The sequence below is a fragment of the Protopterus annectens genome, chromosome 2.part2, assembly GCF_019279795.1.
Source record: "Protopterus annectens isolate FY-2018-M chromosome 2.part2, PAN1.0, whole genome shotgun sequence".
Classification (NCBI taxonomy): Eukaryota; Metazoa; Chordata; order Ceratodontiformes; family Protopteridae; genus Protopterus; species Protopterus annectens.
In genome coordinates, this window is record NC_056730.1 from 405567661 (window position 1) to 405588094 (window position 20434).

Genomic DNA, 20434 nt, shown 5'->3' on the forward strand with positions numbered 1-20434 from the left:
TAGTCAGTTTATTTGAACTTGCTTACACATTGAGGAAGAACTGTAATCCACTTCCTCTTCAAGGGGGCAAGATCTTGGCCTCAAAGATTTCATGTCATCTCTCACCGTCATTTGTTTTCCTGTCAGGTAGTTCACATCTTACAAGCTAGTAAGATGAACAGCAGAAATCCATACTTGGAAAGTAGAGCATGTTCATAGGTGTGCACTAGGCTAATGACCCTGGAGCCTTTACAAGCCTAGCCCATAGGATTACCCTGGCATTGTGCCACTCGACCTTAGTTCCTAGTGCTTCTGTCGAGTAGAGTCACTAGAGTGATCCCCGGGGTGAATTTTCTATTTCCCATCCACTCATCAAGATCCCTCTTGAAGAGGGCCAGTGAGGTGCTCTGCTTGACATGTATGGGAAGTCTGTTTCATAGCATGAGCAGTCTCTGGGTTATGAACCTGTCCCTCCAGCATGTTCTGTAGATTGTGGTAATGAGTTTGAGGTCTCTGGAGAGTGTGGTGCGGAGGGATTGGGATTTCTTTAGATTTAGCATTTCTAACAGAGCTGGGTCAGACATGGCTTTGTAAGTCAAGCAGAGATCGCCTCTAAGTAGACAATATGAGACAGAGAATGGTTGGAGTTTTTTGAGTCTGTCCATATAGGACAAGTGTTTAAGGCCTAGGATCCTCTTTGTGAGGTACATTTGCGGACTCTCCAGTTGTTTTAGGTGTCTAGTGAGATGCATGCCAAATGGGGCACTGTACTCGATGACTGGCCTAATGAGGGAAGAGTAGAGGGAGACAATGACCTCTTTCTTCCTGGATGCAAAACCCTTAGTAATGAGATGTGCCACATAGAAGGACTTTCTGACCACAGTGGCAATGTGGTGGTCAAAAGAGAGGTTGCTGTTAACCTGTGTTCCCAGATTTCTTATAACGCCTTTTGTGTTCAGTAGACTACCATCAATGTGGTAATTCAAGGGAACTGGGTTTTTCTCAAGGGGCATGATGACACATTTTTTGGCATTGAGCTTAAGGCCATGGTTCTGACACCAGTCGTTGGTGTCACTGAGGCCTTTCTGTAGGATGTCAGCATCACTTGGAGAGCTAATAATAGCTCCCATTTTGCAATAGTCTGCAAACTTTGTCAGCCAGAGTCCCTTCTTGTTGGCCTGGACTTCAGAGATGTAGATACCAAACAGGAGAGGACCCAGGACCGAACTCTGTGGGACTCCACTCTTGACAGGTTGGCAGTCTGACTTGGAGTCAGCTACTTTCGCACTGTGGGTTCTGTGAGCCAGTTTACAACCCACTTAGTGATATAGGGGTTGATGCCTAGCTTCATGAGTTTTTCTATGATTTCTGAGTGGGGAATGGTATCAAAAGCCTTGGCCAGATCAAGGTAGGCTGAATGAACCACCTTCCCTTCATCCACAGCTCTGGTGACTGACTCAAAGAAGTCGACCAAGTTGAGCAGGCATTATCTACCCTTCACAAAACCAAACTGTATAGGATCCAGAGTTTGGAGATTCCCTATATCCTTGTTTATTAGGTCCATGATGATGCGTTCCGTAGCTTTGCATATCAGACCCGTCAGGCTAATTGGGCGATAATTCCCTGTGTCTGTAGTCGCTCCTCCTTTGTGGAGAGGGATGACTGTAGCAGTGCAGCATTCGGTAGGGACAAAACCTGAGGTGAGGCTTTGATTGAACAGGGCACACAGGTGAGGTGCCAGTTCACTCTGTAGTTCATGTAGAACACAGCCAGAGATATTGTCAGATCCCATAGAAGCTGTATTCTTGGCCTTGGGAAGTGCTGTTTTAACCTGTGCAGCAGTAATATTGGGTGCCTGACAATCTATCGGTATTGTGATTGGTCCTTTGGGGGGGGGGGGGGTAAAGTTAGCACTGAATCTTTTGGCCAGTATATTGGCAATATCTGTTGACTCACTATAGGAGGTACCATTGTGCAGTAGCTCAGAGCAAATCTGGGTATTGCCGTGGAGATTCTTTACATAAGTATAGCAGGCCTTGTGGTTTTCTTTACTGTCTGCTGCAATTCTGTTTTCATAGCTAGCTTTAGAGGATTTGATGAGGGATCTCAACCTTTTGTTGACGCTGATAAGGGAGTTTTTCCAGTGTTGGGACTTTGCCTTATTCCGCATCAGTTTCCTCCTTTTGTTGTAGAGTTTGTTTATGGTAGGAGACCAACAGATCGGTTTCCTTTTTTAAAGGAAAGCATCTTAATTCTATTGGGTATGGCGAGATCTGTGCATTTGTGTACGTGTTCGTACAGTGCATCGGTGTATGATTCGGTGGTCATGCAGCTGTTCGCCATTTGCATGGGTGCCGTGAAGTTAGCCACCTATGTTTTTAGGAGCCCAAAGTTAGCTTTGGAAAAGTTTTTCATGGTGGTTACCTTTGTGGAGGGGTGGGGGTGGGGGGTGAGAGGGATGTTTGTTCTAACCAGGGAGGAGTTGACTATTGGTGTAGAGCAACGGTCGCCCATGTTAGTAATGACCAGGTCAAGGATGTTGCTACCTCTAGTGGGGGTAAGAACCAGCTGGTCCAGAGCATTGGAATTAATGAATTCCAGAAAGCATTGGGCAAGTGTATTGGTACATGAGTAGTTTTCCCAGTTAATGGAGAGGTAGTTGAAGTCACCCAGTATGAGAGTGTTAGGTTGGAACCTAATTTTCTCCAAGATGCTTAGGAATGTGGAGTGTGAGTCTTGGGACATGGTTGGGGACCTATAGCAGGCTGCGACCTGAATCTCTGTCTTACCCAGTGTTAGCTGCACCTGAAGTATCTCAGATGCGTTATGTTGGGCTACCAGTCTGGAAGTGTGTGCATCCGATATGGAAACACCACCACCTTTGGAGCTTTGGTCCAAGTTCTGGGGCCAAAGGTGTCGAATGATTTATAGCCTGGTAGTGCAGGGGTGCTTTCTCCTGCGTTGAACCAGGTCTCTGTTACAGCACAAATGTTGATGTTCTCCATTTTAAGGAGTGCTTTGAGTGAGTGCATTGTGAGATTTAGACTTCTAGCGTTGAGCAGCATGACTCTCAGATTGCATTTGTTTGTAGATGATGTTCATCATATTTCACTGTTGCAGTCATTACACTTGGGTTATCCTGCTAGCAGGCTACCCGCAGTCGGCCTGAATTCCAAAGTCTTGGTCCGGCGTCGGTTGCTGTCGCCTCTTCACTGACGTCAGTGCACCAGGGGTATAAAAGATGCAGCTGACGCCATTTTCTTCAGTCTTTCTTGCTGCACAGTGCCGGAAGCAAAAGCAGTTTGCAAGTGCCAGTCAGCCGACTCCTGATATTTTCATGTTCGAATTTCAGATCCGAAGTCTTCATTTAAAGCTAAGTACCCCACTGGGGAAACATTTTTCTTGCTCCAGACCGATGTCAGAAAAAGTTAATAATTGTATTTCTTGTGGGAAGCAAATACCTCATAAGGACTTCCATTCTTATTGTATTCCTTGCCTAGGCCCTGATCACAGTGTTGCTAATTGCAGGTTTTGTGCTAGATTTAACCAACGCACTATTAAGCGTTGACATGATTTTGCTTTTCATTATTTTGGCTGAAGATTTAATTACACAATGTCGTCGGATAGCCATCAGACTACAGCAATTCACAAGAAACGCAAGGAAAAGGACAGGCATCCGAGGTCCAAAACTGATGACAAGGCTTCTTCTAAGCCAGTCGCTGGTTCTCAGTGAGGTGCTTTTGCAGCCCCTGACACCCGCTACCTCAGAGCCACAGGCCGATTCCGACTCCCACGTGGAGCCGACTAGGCCGCAGGAAGCTCAAGGTATTGGACACTCAGAAAATATTCCCTCAGATGGGTCCGGAGCCACTGAGCAGGCACCGGCTTCTGAGGGTGTTTTCAGGCCTACATAGTTATATGTAAAACCAACTTCAGCTTCAAAGGCAAAGACTAAAGCACCACTAAAGACAAAGAAACAAGTGCAGCAATCCCATGGACAGGCCTCCATGCCTAAAAAACAGATGCTCAAAATGGCTGAAGACCTTATTACTTTGATCAGGGGTTCCCATCCCCCTCCTGATAAGAGGCCTAGGCAAGGGACAGAATATGAATCTTCAGATCAGGTTTCCATTTCCTCTGACTCCTGTTCTGAACAGGAATACTCTCTTCCTCCCTATGAGGATTCTGATGCTGAAGAATCTATCCCTTCAGCCTCTCCTCCTGAGGATTATTCTTTTGGGGAAACTCTGCATACCATGAGGGAGCACTTTCGCTGGGAGAGCCAAGATTACTCAGAATCTAAGAAAAAGCTCAGAGACTTTCTTTTACTACCTCAACACAGGCCTCTTGCTATTCCCCGTTTTAGACATTATAGATTATGTATTTTCAGAGTCTGGCCTGTCTCCTGACTCTTTAGCCCCTGCACCTGTTAAGCCAGACAGATACTACAGGGTTCCAGAGTCACATAAATTTCTTTATAAAAACCCTGCTGCTGGCCCAGAAGCTATATCTCAGGGTCCCAAAGGGGTCAAGGCTTCCACTGCAAAAAAACCTATCCCCTCTGATAGGGATTCAAGGGCTTTGGACAGATGGGGGAAAAAGGTTTACACTTCTGCTACCTTGGCTGTAAGGGCTTTAAATTATCAGTTTCATATGCTTAAATATCAGCAATACTTAATGTCACTGCTAAAACAGAAAATGTTGACAAATTCTGAATGTGCAGAAAACAAGGAAATGCAGGATTTATTGCATGCAGCTGAACAAGTGGGAAAGCATAATTTGCAATGTGGTTTTGATTCTCTGGAGGCCTCTTGCAGGGCCGCTGTTACGGGCTCTGTCATTAGGAGGCATGCTTGGTTAAAGGAACAGAATCTGCCTGATCATGTTAAAACAAAATTATTGGATGCTCCATTACAGCATGATACTTTGTTTGGTGTTAAAGCAGAAGGGGTGTTGAAGAAAATGGAGGACAAAGTGAAATCTATGTAGACAGTTAAGGATTTCTTACAGGTACAGCCACCCAGATTTAGCAGGAATTGGCCTACAAAGAATTGGTCCTTTCCAGTGTCAGACAGGCCAGAAAGAGGCAGATACAGATGCCCCAGAGGCAGATCCCAGCCCCAAGGCTGATACAGGCCTAAGCAATGGGGTGCTTCTACCTCCAAAAGCGAAGAAGACAAGTCACAGCCATACAGGAAACAGTCCCAATGACTTTCCTGTGCCAGCACCAAGCACTTATCTTTTGGCAGCCCCCTTAGGGGGAAAACTAGCACTTTTTTCACAAAATTGGCACATGATCACCCAGGACAAATGGGTCTTGAATATAGTGTCTCAGGGCTACAGGTTCCACTTTCACACCCTGCCAAGGGCAAAAGGTATGCCAGACCTGCCACACAATCAATGGGCAGAGGCACAAAAACAAGTTTCATCCCTCATGGACATGAGGGCCATTCAGCGAGTACCACAGCAAGAGCAGGGACAAGGATTTTACTCAAGACTTTTCTTGGTACCCAGAAAGGACAAAGCCTGGAGACCAATACTGGACCTGTCTGTTCTAAACACATTTCTGGATATTCCAAAATTCAAAATGTTGACTCTGCAGCAGCTTCTGCCCATGCTGGGCAAGAAGGCTTGGCTTGTAACTTTGGATCTAAAAGAGGCATATCTGCATGTCCCAGTCAGACAATCTTGCAGAAAATACCTCAGATTCATAGCTGGCTCAATGCACTACCAATTCTCTGCACTGCCCTTTGGCTTATCTACTGCACCCACGGTCTTCACAAAATGCCTGGCACCAGTAATTGCTTTTTGCAGACAAAGAGGAATTCAGATATATCCTTACTTGGACGACTGCCTTATTCAAGCAGAGAACCAGGACATTCTACTAAAGCATCTGGCGTTTGTACAAAGATTACTAATTTGCCTAGGGTACACATTAAACGAAAATAAATCAAAACTAGTACCCTCTCAAGAGATAATATTCCTGGGTGCAAGCTTGAATACAACTGCCCAGATGGCTTATCTCACGCCAGACAAACAAAGGCAACTGACTTCTTACTTCAAAATGTTGGCAACAAAGACCCAGTTATCTGCAAGAAAAATTCTGCAGGCTTTGGGCTTCATGGCGTCCTGCATTCTGCTCATTCCATATGCAAGACTGCATATGAGGAAACTACAATGGTATCTAAAAAGTGTTTGGACTCAACATTGCCACAGCCTGGAAACCTTAATTACCCTCATTCCCTGCCTGCAACAGGAGTTTCGATGGTGGGCACAGGCCTGTCACCACAACAAGGGACAGCCATTCACTTTACCCACAGCCAGGCAGACACTAACAACAGATGTATCAGATTATGCCTGGGGGGCCCACATGGCAGGAAAATTTATTCAGGGCACATGACCCGCAAGCCAAATGCATCTTCATATCAATCAAAAAGAGATGCTAGCTGTTCAGGACAACTGCTGATAAAGACGGACAATACTACAGTCATGTGGTACATAAACAAGCAGGGAGGCACACATTCCTACCCCCTCTGCAGATAAGGCATGACTTTGTGGAACACAGGATTGACTTATCAAGTACACCAAAAGCACAATTCCTGCCAGGGAAGACAAATGCTCTGGCAGACTAACTAAGCAGAAACCTCATGGATCCACACGAGTGGAAACTGGATCCACAAATCTTCAGCATGACAACAAGGAAATGGGGATGCCCAGACATAGATCTATTTGCCTCCCCTCACAACTGCCAACTACAGAGATTCTGCACAAGGACTTATCACAAGCAAGCATGGAAAGTGGATGCTCTGTCATTCAGCTGGAAAACCCTTACAGTATATGCCTTTCTTCCACTGCCTCTCCTCCCCAAGGTATTCCTAAAGGTCAGACAAGAGAAGACAAAAATGATGCTGATTGCCCCAGACTGACCCCACCAGCATTGGTACCCAATCCTAAAGAGCTTGTCTCAAGGTCCAGCCTGGACATTACCTCAAATTCCTCACTTACTGACCCAACAAAACAATCAGATCCTGCACAGCCAGCTCAGAACCCTAAATCTGGCAGCATGGTGGATAATGTAACCATTCAGAACACACCTCTCTCTAAAGCAGTTATGGTTGTTATTTTGGAGGCCAGGAGGCCCAGCACCAGAAGATCTTATGCAGAAAAATGGAAGAGATTCTGTGCTTGGAACCAGGCACAAGGAATTGACACGCTTGTAACAAATATCCCTCAGATTTTACAATACTTAGCTGAGATGATGGACAAAGGCCTATACTTTTCATCAATTAAGATCCATGCCTCTGCCATTTCAGCTCATTACAATACGGACCCACCTATTTTTTCACATCCACTGCTAAGGCAGTACCTCAGAGGGGCCAAAAACATAAGACCTCCAAGGAGAGCGCCAATACCTGCATGGGACCTAAATTATGTCCTGGAAAAACTCACACTGCCTCCTTTTGAACCAGCCAATACAGCTGAGATAAAATTCTTGTCATGGAAAACAGCTCTGCTCCTAGCAATAACCTCGACAAGAAGAGTCTCAGAGTTACAGGCACTAATGGCTGTGGAACCTTTCATAATTTTCCATCCAAACAGAGTTTCTGTGAGGACAAACCCAAAATTTATGCCTAAGGTAGTATCCAGTGTGGCCCTTAACCAAACCATTCATTTGCCTACCTTTTATCCAAACCCACAGAATAAGGGTGAGAGACTTCTGCATTCTTTGGGCATACACAGACAGCTACGCTTCTACTTGGACAGAACTAAAGCTTTCAGAAAGACTGAGCAACTCTTAGTGGCATTTGCTGCAGGATCACAAGGAAAGGCTATCTCAAAGCAGACTATTTCAAAATGGATAGGCCACTGCATTCGTTTCTGTTATTCACAACATGGCAAATCAGTGCCCAAGGGTATTAGGTCACATTCAACCAGAGCAGCAGCCACTTAAGCAGCCTTCCTCAGGGGAGTACCAACCAAAGACATTTTAGAGGCTGCAACTTGGACTTCAGTGCACACTTTTACAAAGCACTACCACTTACTTTTTTACTCTAAATCCAGAGCAGGCTTTGCCACTGCAGTTCTGCAGGGCCTCATAGCCACTCCTAATTCTATTTAGACCCAGCCACCCAACCTCAGCTTTGGGATTCAACCCAAGTGTAATGACTGCAACAGTGAAACACGATGAACATAGTACAGTTGTGTACCTACCATAAATATAGATGTTAGAGTGTATTCATTGTTGCAGTCCAGGTTACCCACCCACCATCCCCCTTTCTTTGCTGGGACTTATCTGTACTTCTGTATTCTATAAAACCTATGTGGTGTATTTGCTTGTAGATGAAGATAATGTTTTATTTTAGTGCATGCTTTTTTATTGGCATAATTTTTAGCCTACCCTTTTGGGGGCACCTGACATCTGGAGCAAGAAAAACTGAAGAAAATGGCGTCTGCTGCATCTTTTATACCCCTGGCACACTGACGTCAAGGAAGAGATGACAGCAACCGACGCCGGATCAAGACTTTGGAATTCAGGCCGACTACGGGTAGCCTGCCAGCAGGATAACCCAAGTGTAATGACTGCAACAGTGAATACACTCGAACATCTACATTTATGGTAGGTACACATCTGTACTTTATGGTGGTAATTTAGTCTTTGGAACACCGCCTAAAAAAGGCACTATGAGGGTGGCAAGAGCATTGGCCAGTATCCGGAAGCTCAGGGTGACAGATGCAGGCCATATCTGGCAAAGCATCGAGGTCTGTCAATCATGTCATCCCAGGCAGACCGATACTGGATCCCTTTAGAATGACATCAGAAACGTAGCCAATTGTTGAAATCAATCATTTTCTACTTGTATTGTGGTATCATTCTGGGTGATGGTAGGATGCGGCTCAGGACTAGGATCATGCCCGCCTGGGCTACATAATCCAAGAGCTCCTCCATGTCTCTTTTCATGTAGTCCAGGGAGGTATGTCTCAGGTCATTCACGTCCACATGTACAATGACAGAGTCATATTTGTACCTGTTGAGGGACCTGAGTGTGTACGTTATGTGGCGGATCCTGGCACCTGACAGGCAGCTGACTGTTACTTTCTCCTTATTCAACCTAGTGAGTGGGACATCAGTGTGCCTCACTATCGAGTCACCTATGACTAGTGTGTTGGGCATGCTGTTTTGCTTTAGGGGTATTGGTTGACTGCACACTGTTTAGCAGAGTTATGTGTCTCATCATTAGTGTTGTGTTTGGTGGTCAGGTGCATTTCTGCCTTGGAGGTCTCTGCTGTTTGTGTAGATTTTTATTGAGACCCTCTGCTAAGGTGGGTGAGTGGTTTGTGTTTTTATGTGAAGGCAGTGCTGGTGTGTGTTCTGGAGGGCTACGTATTCCATGTGGTGTGGTGCAAGTATTGACTTTCTCCTCTTGACCAGCTATTCCGGGCTTTCAATGTAGATGTATAAGTGCATCTCACACAAGTCTGAGTGTTGGAAGGTAAGAGGACAGGGTTGTCAGTGTACATGAGGCAGTTGCTACATTGCCTCAGGATGCCCAAGTTCACCAGGTTAATAGGAGAAAGCACCGTGAACTGACCTTTAAACATGCCTGGAGGGGTGAGCATTAATAATAAGTACTGGAGCTGTTTCCTTGAAGAATGTTTAGTGCTGGTAGCACTTTTGTGTGCTAAAATAATAGCTACAAAGTCTGGTAAAGTGCTAAACTAATAAGCTAGTAAAAGTGCAGGAGAGGAGAGAACTAGCAGATCTAAGGGAAAAATTGAAGAGCAGACTTTGGCACCACTCAGAAGGTTACAAATAGTCCTGGATACAGCAAATCGGTATCTGTACTTGATTAGTTACAGGAAAGGTGGGAAACCAGTGCAGATATGGACTTTTAATCCAGAAAGTTGAAAGAGATGGAAAAAACTGCCCAAATGGCCAATAAGCTACTATTTCTGGGCCAGAAACCACTCCTCCTGTGGTAGATAGGCTACCTAGTTCTTACCACTCTCACTGATGAGCTAGAAGGCTTCCCTCCAACACAAAGTCTTGGGGGGGCTCAGAAGCATATGAACAGTCCTGGATACAGCAAATCTGTACCTGGACTAGACTAGTTACAGGAAAGGCAGGAAAGAAGCGCAAACACAGGCTTTTAAACCAGAAAGATGGAAGAGATGGAAAAACTGCCCAAACGGCCAATAATCTACAATTTCTGGGCCAGAAACCACTCCTCTTGTGGTGGATAGGCTACGTAGTGCTTACCATTCTCACTGATAAGCTAGAAGGCTTTACTCCCAACACAGAAAGGCTTGGGGGGGGGCTCAGAAACTTACCAACAGTCCTGGATACAGCAAATCTGTATCTGGACTAGACTAGTTACAGGAAAGGCAGGAAACAAGCTTAGATTTTTTTTCTTTTTCAGAAAGCAGCTAAAAAAAGCACTAAAAGTAAAGCAAATACAGTTTAAATAAATGCAATTTATTCTAAATGTATTCTGAACTAAATTCATTTGTTGCTTTATTCAACTCTGAACAGTTAAGAAGTGCCAAAAATATACTTATCAGCTGAGAAGCACACTCAGCACTCGGTCAGAACACAAGGATATTTTTTTTGTTAGTAAAGTGCAAGGGGAGGAAGGAGGAGCAGAAGATAATTCAAGGTTAAGAACCTAAGTGGGTTGGCCTTCTCAAATGTTCTCTCTGTAATAGGTAGAATGAACACTAGACTGGGAGGAGTGTCTCAGATCAAATTTACAGTAGGGGCAGGCAACGGCAAAGACACCAACTACCAGTTTCAGAAGAGATCAGGAACAAAAGAATTATGAAAGCAAATATATAAAATAATTCAGTCATCCATATATAAAATAATTCAGGCAAAAATTAAGACAGTGCAGAACTCTGAAAAGTTAAAGCTCCAAGAATTATTTCCAGATTGTTTGAGAGCACTCTTAAGTCAGAACACAAGGAGTTTCTAACAGTGTTTGTTTATTGTGGTAGGAAACTGCTTGAGCCAACAACCTCTGCATCCTAAAAGCCCTTCAGTATCTTTCAGAACTTTTTTTACCAAGTTATTACTTATTCCTGCATCATTCAGCAGTCTCAGCTTCCATATCTTTAGTCCGTTTATCTCCACCAGATTTGCTGTGAAGTCTTCTTGAAAGGCAGCTTGCACTCAAGACACTTCCTACCAGTTGGGGTCTTTTTCCTTAAAACAGGAATTGAATGTCATAAATGAGAAATTTAAATCCTCTCCCTTTGAATGTGCAGTCTTAGCTATTTTCACATACCTTTTCTGGAAACTTGTTTTCTTAGTAGCCATTCTCAGCTGGCATGTTTTGAGAGATGCAGGCCTTCATGAGTTGGGAACATTAAACTGTTTTTCAGAGAAACAGGCCTTCTTTATGCACAACTTGGTCTTTAAACTTTTCTTGAATTAGTCTCTACAGCTTTTTTTTTGTCTCTAAATCAACAAGAAGGACTCTTATGCAAGGGGAAGGCAGGGCAGATCCTCAGGGTGACATGGGTGCACACGTCATCCTCCCAAATGGTGGGGTTAAGGCCTAAATAGAAACCCCCTCTTACGGCTGGGAAGGACTGCTTCCACTAGCATCTCTCACCTTTTGTGAAACAGATAGGTTGTTTGATGGAAGAGGGATGATAATCTGCAGGCAAAGGGAGGGGGGTAAAAGAAATCAAAAGAGATGAAAAGGATAAGAAGTTTTAGGTAGAAGAATTTTTATGAACATGACAGAGGCATACTGGTCAGTGAAGCATTTATCAACATATACTCTAAAGTCCTAGATGACTCTGTCATATTTAAGTGGAATGCTATCTGTATGGCATGTAGTGATTATGCTAGATTTATCAGAGTTTCTATGTGTTGACTCATCAATCATTTGATCCAACACTTTCTGGAGAATTTGATTCTCGGAATGAGATTTTATACCTCCTCCCATATTTGCAATCATCAGCGAACTTGGTTAGCCATGACCATTGAAAATCAGGTCTTGTATTAGAGAAGTATAGTGTTAGTGACATTTTTCTGTATAAAACAAATACTCCAATTTTAATGGTATAGATTCGGATAGCAACTTAGCTATCCAATGAATTGCATGTGGGTTAAAGTTGAGTTGGGAGAATTTACCAATAATCCTAAAATGGGAGAGAGTGTTGAATGCCTTTAGAAGATCTAAGTAGGCATCGTTGACAGTTTATTCCTTTGCCTCTACAACTCTTTCAAAGAGCTCAGCTAATGTGAGCAGTTGCAATTTGCCTTTTACAAAGCTGAAGTAGTGAGTATCCATGGGTATAAGATAAACTACATCATTGTTTATTACTTTGGCTGTAATACATTCCATAGCCTTGCAGAGAATATTAGAGCAAAAAATGAGTTATAGCCTATTTAGACTGGCAGATTAACTGACCCATCTTTTACATTATTTCAGGCTCTTTAGTCCCCCCACACACACACCTACTGTTTTACCTTCTTTCAGTCCCTGCTGCAATTCTTGTCTTTCTTTCTGCTTAACTCATGCTTAATAGCTTGCTTTTTAAAGACTGTGCTTCCTTTTCCCTTTTCAGTCTACCCACATAGTTTATCTTGCCCTTCTAGTTTCTCATTATTATGTTTACCTTCTTTAAACTTTTGTTGTTCCATTCATTTTCTTTGCCTTGAAGTTGTTAACTAACCACAGATGTCACAGCATTTTTTTTTTTATTTTAAAACTTCCTTACATTCCATATTCTTGGATATTGCTTTTTCTACTTGAAGACGTAATTGTTTCTGAAGTTCTGATATTAACAAATGAACTTTTTCATTCTTCCTTTTCGCCATATAGGTTATGTTAAGTAATGATCACTATTGTCTTCTGAGTTCTTAGTTTAAACTTGAGGGTAATAAACTCACCATTGAATCATTTTCAGCATTTCAGAATGTTAACGTTTTGCAAAATTGGTTTGCATTATTACAGAGCAACACAATGTTAGTCTTCAGTTTGGTGTTCAGACAAATGTCAGAACTTATAAGCTAGTGGAGTTGGTTATTAATGTTGGGAACAGGTGAGTTTGTTTTGGGAAATTGTCAGTTGTCCTTAGCGTGGGCTGCTGTGGATAGATATACCAATCATTTATCAGGTGGCTCATTTCTTCTCTTTTGTTACCGTGGGAATGCAAACATAGAACTTGCAGTCAAGGATCAGTGGACTTGGAATCCTGAATATGGAGAGAATCGGACATATGGAGTATATTTGTGCACAATGCACTGGTATGTATTACAGTTGTATATACTTTGTATACTCCTTGGGGCATTTAACATTGGTACACCTGCTGCAGTGATTTGTTACATTAAGATTCCCCTCTAGCTGTATAAAAGCACCACATAATGTGTTGGTGCAGTGTGTAGTACTTTGTCAGCCCTGAGGTTTAGGATTTGATCCTGACTTCCACTTACTGGTTTGGTGGAACTTATGTGCTCAAGATATCTGCGTTTCATGCAGATGTCCTTCAAGAATGCAACTGCAGTCCTTACATATGGGTTGTCCTACCTCAGGCAGCCCTCGGTCAGCCGGATTCCAAAGTCTGGGTCCGGCGTCGGCTTATGTCGCCTCCTCCCCGACGTCAGTGTGGCTGGGGTATAAAAGCATCAGCCGACGCCATCTTCCTCAGTCTTTCTTGCCATGCGGTGCCCGAAGCAGAAGCAGTTCGCAAGTGCCGGTCGGTCAGCTCCTGTGTTTTACGTATCCGAAGTCATCAAAAAGCTAAGTACCCCGTTGGGGATCTTTTTCTTGCCTCAGCCGATGTCCGAAAAAAACTGAAAAAGTTAATAACTGTTTGTCTTGTGGTAAACAAATACCTCATAAGGACTTCCATTCTTACTGCCTCCCCTGCCTTGGCCCAGACCACGACGTCTCGGCCTGTGCTGCCTGTGCTTGCTTCAATAAGCGCACACTCAGGCGCCGGGCAGAGTTTGCTGAAGATTTTTTTGGCGATAAATACTCTTATACCATGCGGTCGGAACAACCGACACCTCATATTTCCAAAAAACGGAAGGACCGGGACCGACATTCTCGGCCCGCGACTTCCACCGACACCACGCCAAAAACTACCGCGAGTGCATCGGTCTCTTCTGAGGTGGTTGTTCCACCGCTCCGGACCGATGACACCGCTTTACCGATCACTCCGGCCCTGGAGCCTACGCCGGTGCCGGTTGTTGATTTTCCTCCCGAAACTGAAGCCCAAGATTTGCCCGAGACCATACCGGTGGGCAAGGTTACTCCAGCATGTGGGGCAGCTAGGCCCCTATGTCTATGTCTATCAAGGCCTACACACGTGCTAAGGCTGCTAGCCAGGCTAAGTCTCACCCTCCTAAAGCTTTGCCTCAGCCCACTACTGATAAACAAATCATGTCTTTAGCTGCAGATTTAATTTCCTTAATCAGAGGCTCCCAGGCCCATCCTGACAGAGGATCTCAGCCTCCTTCTGACAAAAGGCCCAGGGTTGAGCATACAGACACCCTTTCTTCAGATGAAGCCTCTGGTGACTCTGATCACTCAGATACCCAGGAAGAGTCCTACCAGGCCTACGAGGATTCAGATGTGGAGGACTCTATTCCCTCTGTCTCTCCTCCTGAGGATATTTCTTTTGGGGAAATTCTCCACTCCATGAGAGAGCACTTTCAGTGGCAAGGCCAGGAATTCTCAGACTCGAGGAAACGGCTTCGTACCTTCCTTAAGCTTCCCCAACACAGGCCTTTAGCTATCCCTCCAGTGTTAGATGTACTGGATGATGTGTACTCAGATTCGAGTGCTTCTCCTGATTCTCTCCCCCTTGCTCCTGTCAAGCCGGACAGATACTACAGGGTTCCTGAAACTCACAAACATTTCTTTAAGGCCCATGCTGTTGATCTAGAAACAATTTCCCAGGGGCCCAAAGGGGTGGCTACATCCACGGCCAAAAATCCTTTGCCCTCAGACAGGGAAGCTAGGTCCCTGGAGAGGTGGGGCAAAAAAGTTTATACCTCAACCACACTTGCCATGAGGGCACTCAATTGCCTTTTTCATATGTTTCAGTATCAGGATTTCTTGATGGATGATTTGCAGAAAAAGTTGGCCTCTCCTGAGCCTTTAGATAGAAAGGCCTTGCAGGATTTGGTCCATAACACACAGCAGGTTAGCAATCATTTTCTTCAGTGTGGTTATGATGCATTGGAAGCTTCATGTAGGGCAGCTATGACAGAGGCCATCATACGTAGACATGCATGGTTGAAAGAACAGCTATTACCAGATCATGTTAAAGCAAAGCTTCTAGATGCACCTCTGGAGAAGCACAAGCTATTTGGTGCTAATGCTCAGGATGTGTTGAAATCAGTTGAGGAAAAGGCTAAATCAGTGCAAACAGTCAAGGATTTCCTCCAGGTTCAGCCACCTAGGTTCAGCAGGAATTGGCCTTCTAAGAACTGGTCCTTTCCTGACACTGACAAGTTTCAAAGGGGAAAAAACAGGCGTGCCCGAGGTAGAGGGCAATACAGAGGCTCCTACAGGGGACGTCAATGGCAACCAACTAATCAGAGAGGTGGCGCAGGGACTTCCCCTGCTCCACAGGGACAATCACAATGACTTGACTTTGACACCGCCGACCAAGGCTCAAAGAGAAGCACCTTTAGGTGGAAAATTATCATTATTTTCAAAAAATTGGCACATTTTAACAAAGGACAAATGGATTCTGGACATAATAGACCAAGGCTACAGGTTCCACTTCCATACTTTACCAACAAGACAAGGCATGCCAAACCTGCCACAAAATCAAAGGGCAGAGGCATTCGAACAAGTTTCAAAGCTGAGACAAATCAAAGCAATAGAAAAGGTTCCTCCTCAGGAACAAGGCCAGGGATTTTACTCAAGACTGTTCCTTGTTCCAAGAAAAGAAAAGCAATGGAGACCTATACTGGACTTGTCCGCTCTAAACACTTTTCTCATTGTACCAAAATTCTAAATGCAGACGCTACAGCAACTCCTTCCCATGCTGGGCAAGGGGTCTTGGCTGGTTACTCTGGACCTCAAGGAGGCATACCTGCATGTCCCAATCAGACACAGTTGCAGAAGATACCTCAGATTTCTTGCAGGGTCAGAGCATTATCCATTCTCAGCATTGCCTTTTGGCTTATCTACTGCACCCAGAGTATTACGAAATGCCTGGCATCAGTGATTGCACACTGCAGACTCCAGGGGATACAAATATACCCTTACCTGGACGACCGCCTTATACAAGCGGACAGCAAGCAAGCCTTGACAAAAAACTTGAATTATGTCATTCACTTACTACAGGCTTTGGGATACACAGTCAACTTACAAAAATCAAGACTACTGCCATCCCAACAAATAATTTTTCTAGGAGCAAAACTGGACACAGAATCACAAATGGCTTACCTCACAGAAGAGAAGCAAGAACAATTACCACATTACTTCAAAAGCCTAGCAAAGCTCACCCAGATGACTGCAAGGAAAATCCTGCAGGCCCTGGGTTTCATGGTATCTTGCATTCTACTGATACCACTGATTCCACTGGCAAGACTACACATGAGAAAATTACAATGGTACCTAAAAAGTTTATGGTCTCAACACAGCCACAACTTAGAAGCAATTATCCCACTCATCCCATGTCTACAAAGGGAGTTTTTGTGGTGGGCCCAAGCAAGCCAGTTAAACAAAGGTATGCCTTTCAACAAACCTCAAACAAGCCAAACCATTACAACAGACGCCTCAGACCATGGATGGGGGGCGCACATGGAGGGCAGATGTATTCAAGGGCAATGGACTCCCCAGGAAGTACATCTACACATCAATCAAAAAGAGATGTTAGCAGTAATGCATGCAATCGAGGCCTTCGGAAAATATCTTCAACAAGGTCATCTACTAATAAAGACAGACAACACCACTGTTATGTGGTACACAAACAAGCAGGGAGGTACTCATTCTTACCCCCTTTGCAGAATAACAATGACTCTTTGGGAAAAGTCCCTGCAACTGAACATACAGCTGCAATCCCAGTTTGTTCCGGGCAGGGACAATGTTCTGGTGGACAGTCTAAGCAGAAACATCCTGGATCCACACGAATGGATGTTGCATCCAGACATTTTTGCACAAATAACTCATGCATGGGGGAGGCCGGACATAGATCTCTTTGCCTCCCACCTCAATCATCATCTGAAAAAGTTCTGCTCGAGGTCACACCATCCACAAGCCTGGAGAATAGATGCTCTCTCATTCAGCTGGAACTCTCTAACAATCTATGCATTCCCACCTCTACCATTAATGACCAAGGTGTTACTGAAGATCAAAGCAGAACAACCGAAAGGCATCTTAATAGCTCCAGATTGGCCAAGACAGCACTGGTATCCATTACTAAGGAGCATAACTTGCACCAAGCCGTGGCCCCTGCCTCAATGGCCTACACTCTTGACTCAGCACAATTACAGGACGGTTCATCCCAACCTGCAAACTCTGCAGCTGACAGCTTGGAGGGTCCCATGATCTCTCCCCATATCTCTCTCTCCAAGGAAGTTCAACAGATATTATTGGAAGCGTGCAGACCTTCCACCAGAAAGACTTATTCAGCCAAATGGAAGAGATTCAACATCTGGAATGCCAACAAGGGACAGGATGCATCAGTAACGAGCATCCCACATATATTGGAATACTTGGCTGACATGCTGCATAATGGACTTTCTTATTCTTCCATAAAAATACACGCTTCAGCAATTTCAGCAAAATACAACACTGATCCACCTATGTTTTCACATCCTTTGCTAAGACAATTTCTAAGAGGGATAAAGAATATCAAACCTCCCAGAAAACCACCAGTGCCTGCATGGGACCTCAATTTCGTGTTGGAAAAATTAACTCTTCCTCCTTTCGAACCAGCAGCATCTTCAGAATTGCAATTTCTTTCCTGGAAAACAGTTTTCCTGTTAGCAATTACCTCAGCAAGAAGAGTTTCAGAGATACAGGCCCTCATGGCAGTACCTCCATTCCTCATTTTCATCAGGACAGGGTTTCTTTAAGAACCAATCCTTCTTTTATGCCAAAAGTGATATCCAGGGTGTCTCTAAATCAAGCAATTCACCTGCCTACTTTCTTTCCAAATCCTCAAAATAAAGGGGAAAAGCTGCTACACACTTTGGACATCCACAGACAACTACGCTACTACTTGGACAGAACAAAGGCCAACAGAAAGTCTGACCAACTATTTGTAGCATACACTCCTGGAGTGCAAGGAAAGGCAATTTCCAAACAAACAATTTCAAAATGGATTGGGCATTGCATCAGATTCTGTTATTCTTTCCATGGAAAGGGTGTGCCAGCCAATATCAGGCCACACTCCACCAGAGCTACAGCCACCTCCACAGCCTTCCTAAGAGGGGTGGCTACAAAGGACATTCTAGAAGCTGCTACATGGAGCTCCGTGCATACATTTTCCAAGCACTACAACCTGCCTTTATATTCCAAATCCCGAGCAGGCTTTGCTTCGGCAGTCCTGCAGGGCATTTTAGCTACACCATCCTTATCTTAGAGCCTACCACCCCCAGCTTGGCTATGGTATTCAACCCATATGTAAGGACTGCAGTTGCATTCTTGAAGGACATAGTACAGTTTTGTACCTACCATAAATGTAGATGTCCGATAGATATGCAACTGCAGTCAGGTTTTCCCTCCCTCCTACCCCTCTGTGTATTGGGTCCACTTCCCTCCTTTTATACTTAGCTGGGGATATCTTTTATGGTGTATCTGTTTATTGCTATTGTGTATGTCTGGAAATTTTATCCAGTTCTAAATTTAGCCTTCCTTGGAGGGCACCTGGCATCTGGGGCAAGAAACACTGAGGAAGACGGCGTCGGCTGATGCTTTTATACCCCAGCCGCTCTGACGTCGGGGAGGAGGCGACATCAGCCGACGCCGGACCCAGACTTTGGAATCTGGCCGACCGAGGGCTGCCTGAGGCAGGACAACCCATATGTAAGGACTGCAGTTGCATATCTGTCGGACATCTACATTTATGGTAGGTACAAAACTGTACTTTATACCACTTTTCTCCCATCTGCAGGATCCTTTCTAACTTGTTGATTCCAAAAAGTTATTTCCTGGTTTGTACTTTGAAACTTTCTCTCTTGACTGCCCCTATAAATGGGCCTTTGTCTTGTTTGGCTAAAAATATTTAATAAAAAATAGATGGAATTTGAAAGAAGTGATTATGACATTAGTTTTACTAGCTTTAATCATTTTGTTCTCTTCATAATTGTTACAGGAAAGAAAGACTTGCTTTGATGCAGGTGTTACAGTTTTACCTTGTTTGTAATGTGGACGGGAAGTGAATAAAATTCAGTGTTCCACAGAAGGCAGTTGTTTTGGCGACAACATCTTAAATGCAAAAAGAGGCATTTGAAAAGAGAAGGGGTTGATGTATATGATGTAAGTAAAAAACTAATTGAACAAAAAGATATATTTATTTTTTTTGTTTTTTTTCTACAGTCAGTGCATCAGCTGTTGCCTCCAACATACAGAGATGTGTGGTTGGAATGGAGCGATGCTGAAAAGAAAAAAGAAGAACAAAATAAGATGGAAACTAGTAAGCCACGTGATCAGTTTATAACTAAACTTTTAAACAAACTCAAACAGCAGCAGCAACAATCAAAACATACCTTAGTGACTTCAGAGGAAACTGAAGAATCTTGGGAAAACTTAGTATCTTTAAATGACTTTGATAATTTATCTCTTGACCAAAAACATCCTCAAGGTTTTGAAACTGCAAGGTCTTTGTTTAAGACCTTACAGTGTTCAGCAAAGCATAAAAAACTCTTGAAAGACAGACAGCAGTTGCCAGTGTTCCTACAGAAAAATACAATTGTGGAGACCCTTCGCAGACATAGAGTGGTGGTTGTGGCAGGAGAAACTGGCAGTGGTAAGAGCACCCAGATACCACAGTTCCTCTTAGAGGATTTGTTGGCAAGTAAATCAGAACCTAAACAGTGCAATATTGTCTGCACACAACCACGGCGGATCTCTGCAGTGAGTCTTGCAACTAGAGTGAATGATGAGATGGGGAGTGAAGACGGACCCGGGGGGAAGGTAAGATTTACCTGCATGCAGTTGGTTGACCTTCCATTTTATTTCCCTGCTTACTTGGCAGCAGTGAACAAACATTTAGAGCACCTTTCCATTCACATTGTTTTCCCCACAGATACACAAGTTTCTCTGTGTGCATTTCAAAAATGGACACTGCATTTTCTGTATCACACCTAGAATTTTTCCATTTTATACTGCTGTTTGTTAGTCATAAGCTTTTCTTTTAAGTAGGATTCCTAATGCTGCTTGTTAGTTTGTCCTGCACTTTTCTTTTGACAGGATTGATGGTCTCAGCCAGTGCTTTAGGATCAGTCAGATCCATTTGTCTCTTCTTTTGGCAGTGT

General features: G+C 44.0%; 1 protein-coding gene across 1 annotated transcript in view; it reads left to right on the forward strand.

Moving 5' to 3' along the window:
• DHX29 (DExH-box helicase 29) overlaps nucleotides 1-20434 on the forward strand; it is a 1644099-nt gene that overhangs the window by 544842 nt on the left and 1078823 nt on the right. The window contains exon 12 of the mRNA XM_044064425.1: nucleotides 19497-20093. Coding sequence (XP_043920360.1) covers nucleotides 19497-20093 — 597 coding nt within the window. The remainder of the gene's footprint in view (nucleotides 1-19496; nucleotides 20094-20434) is intronic.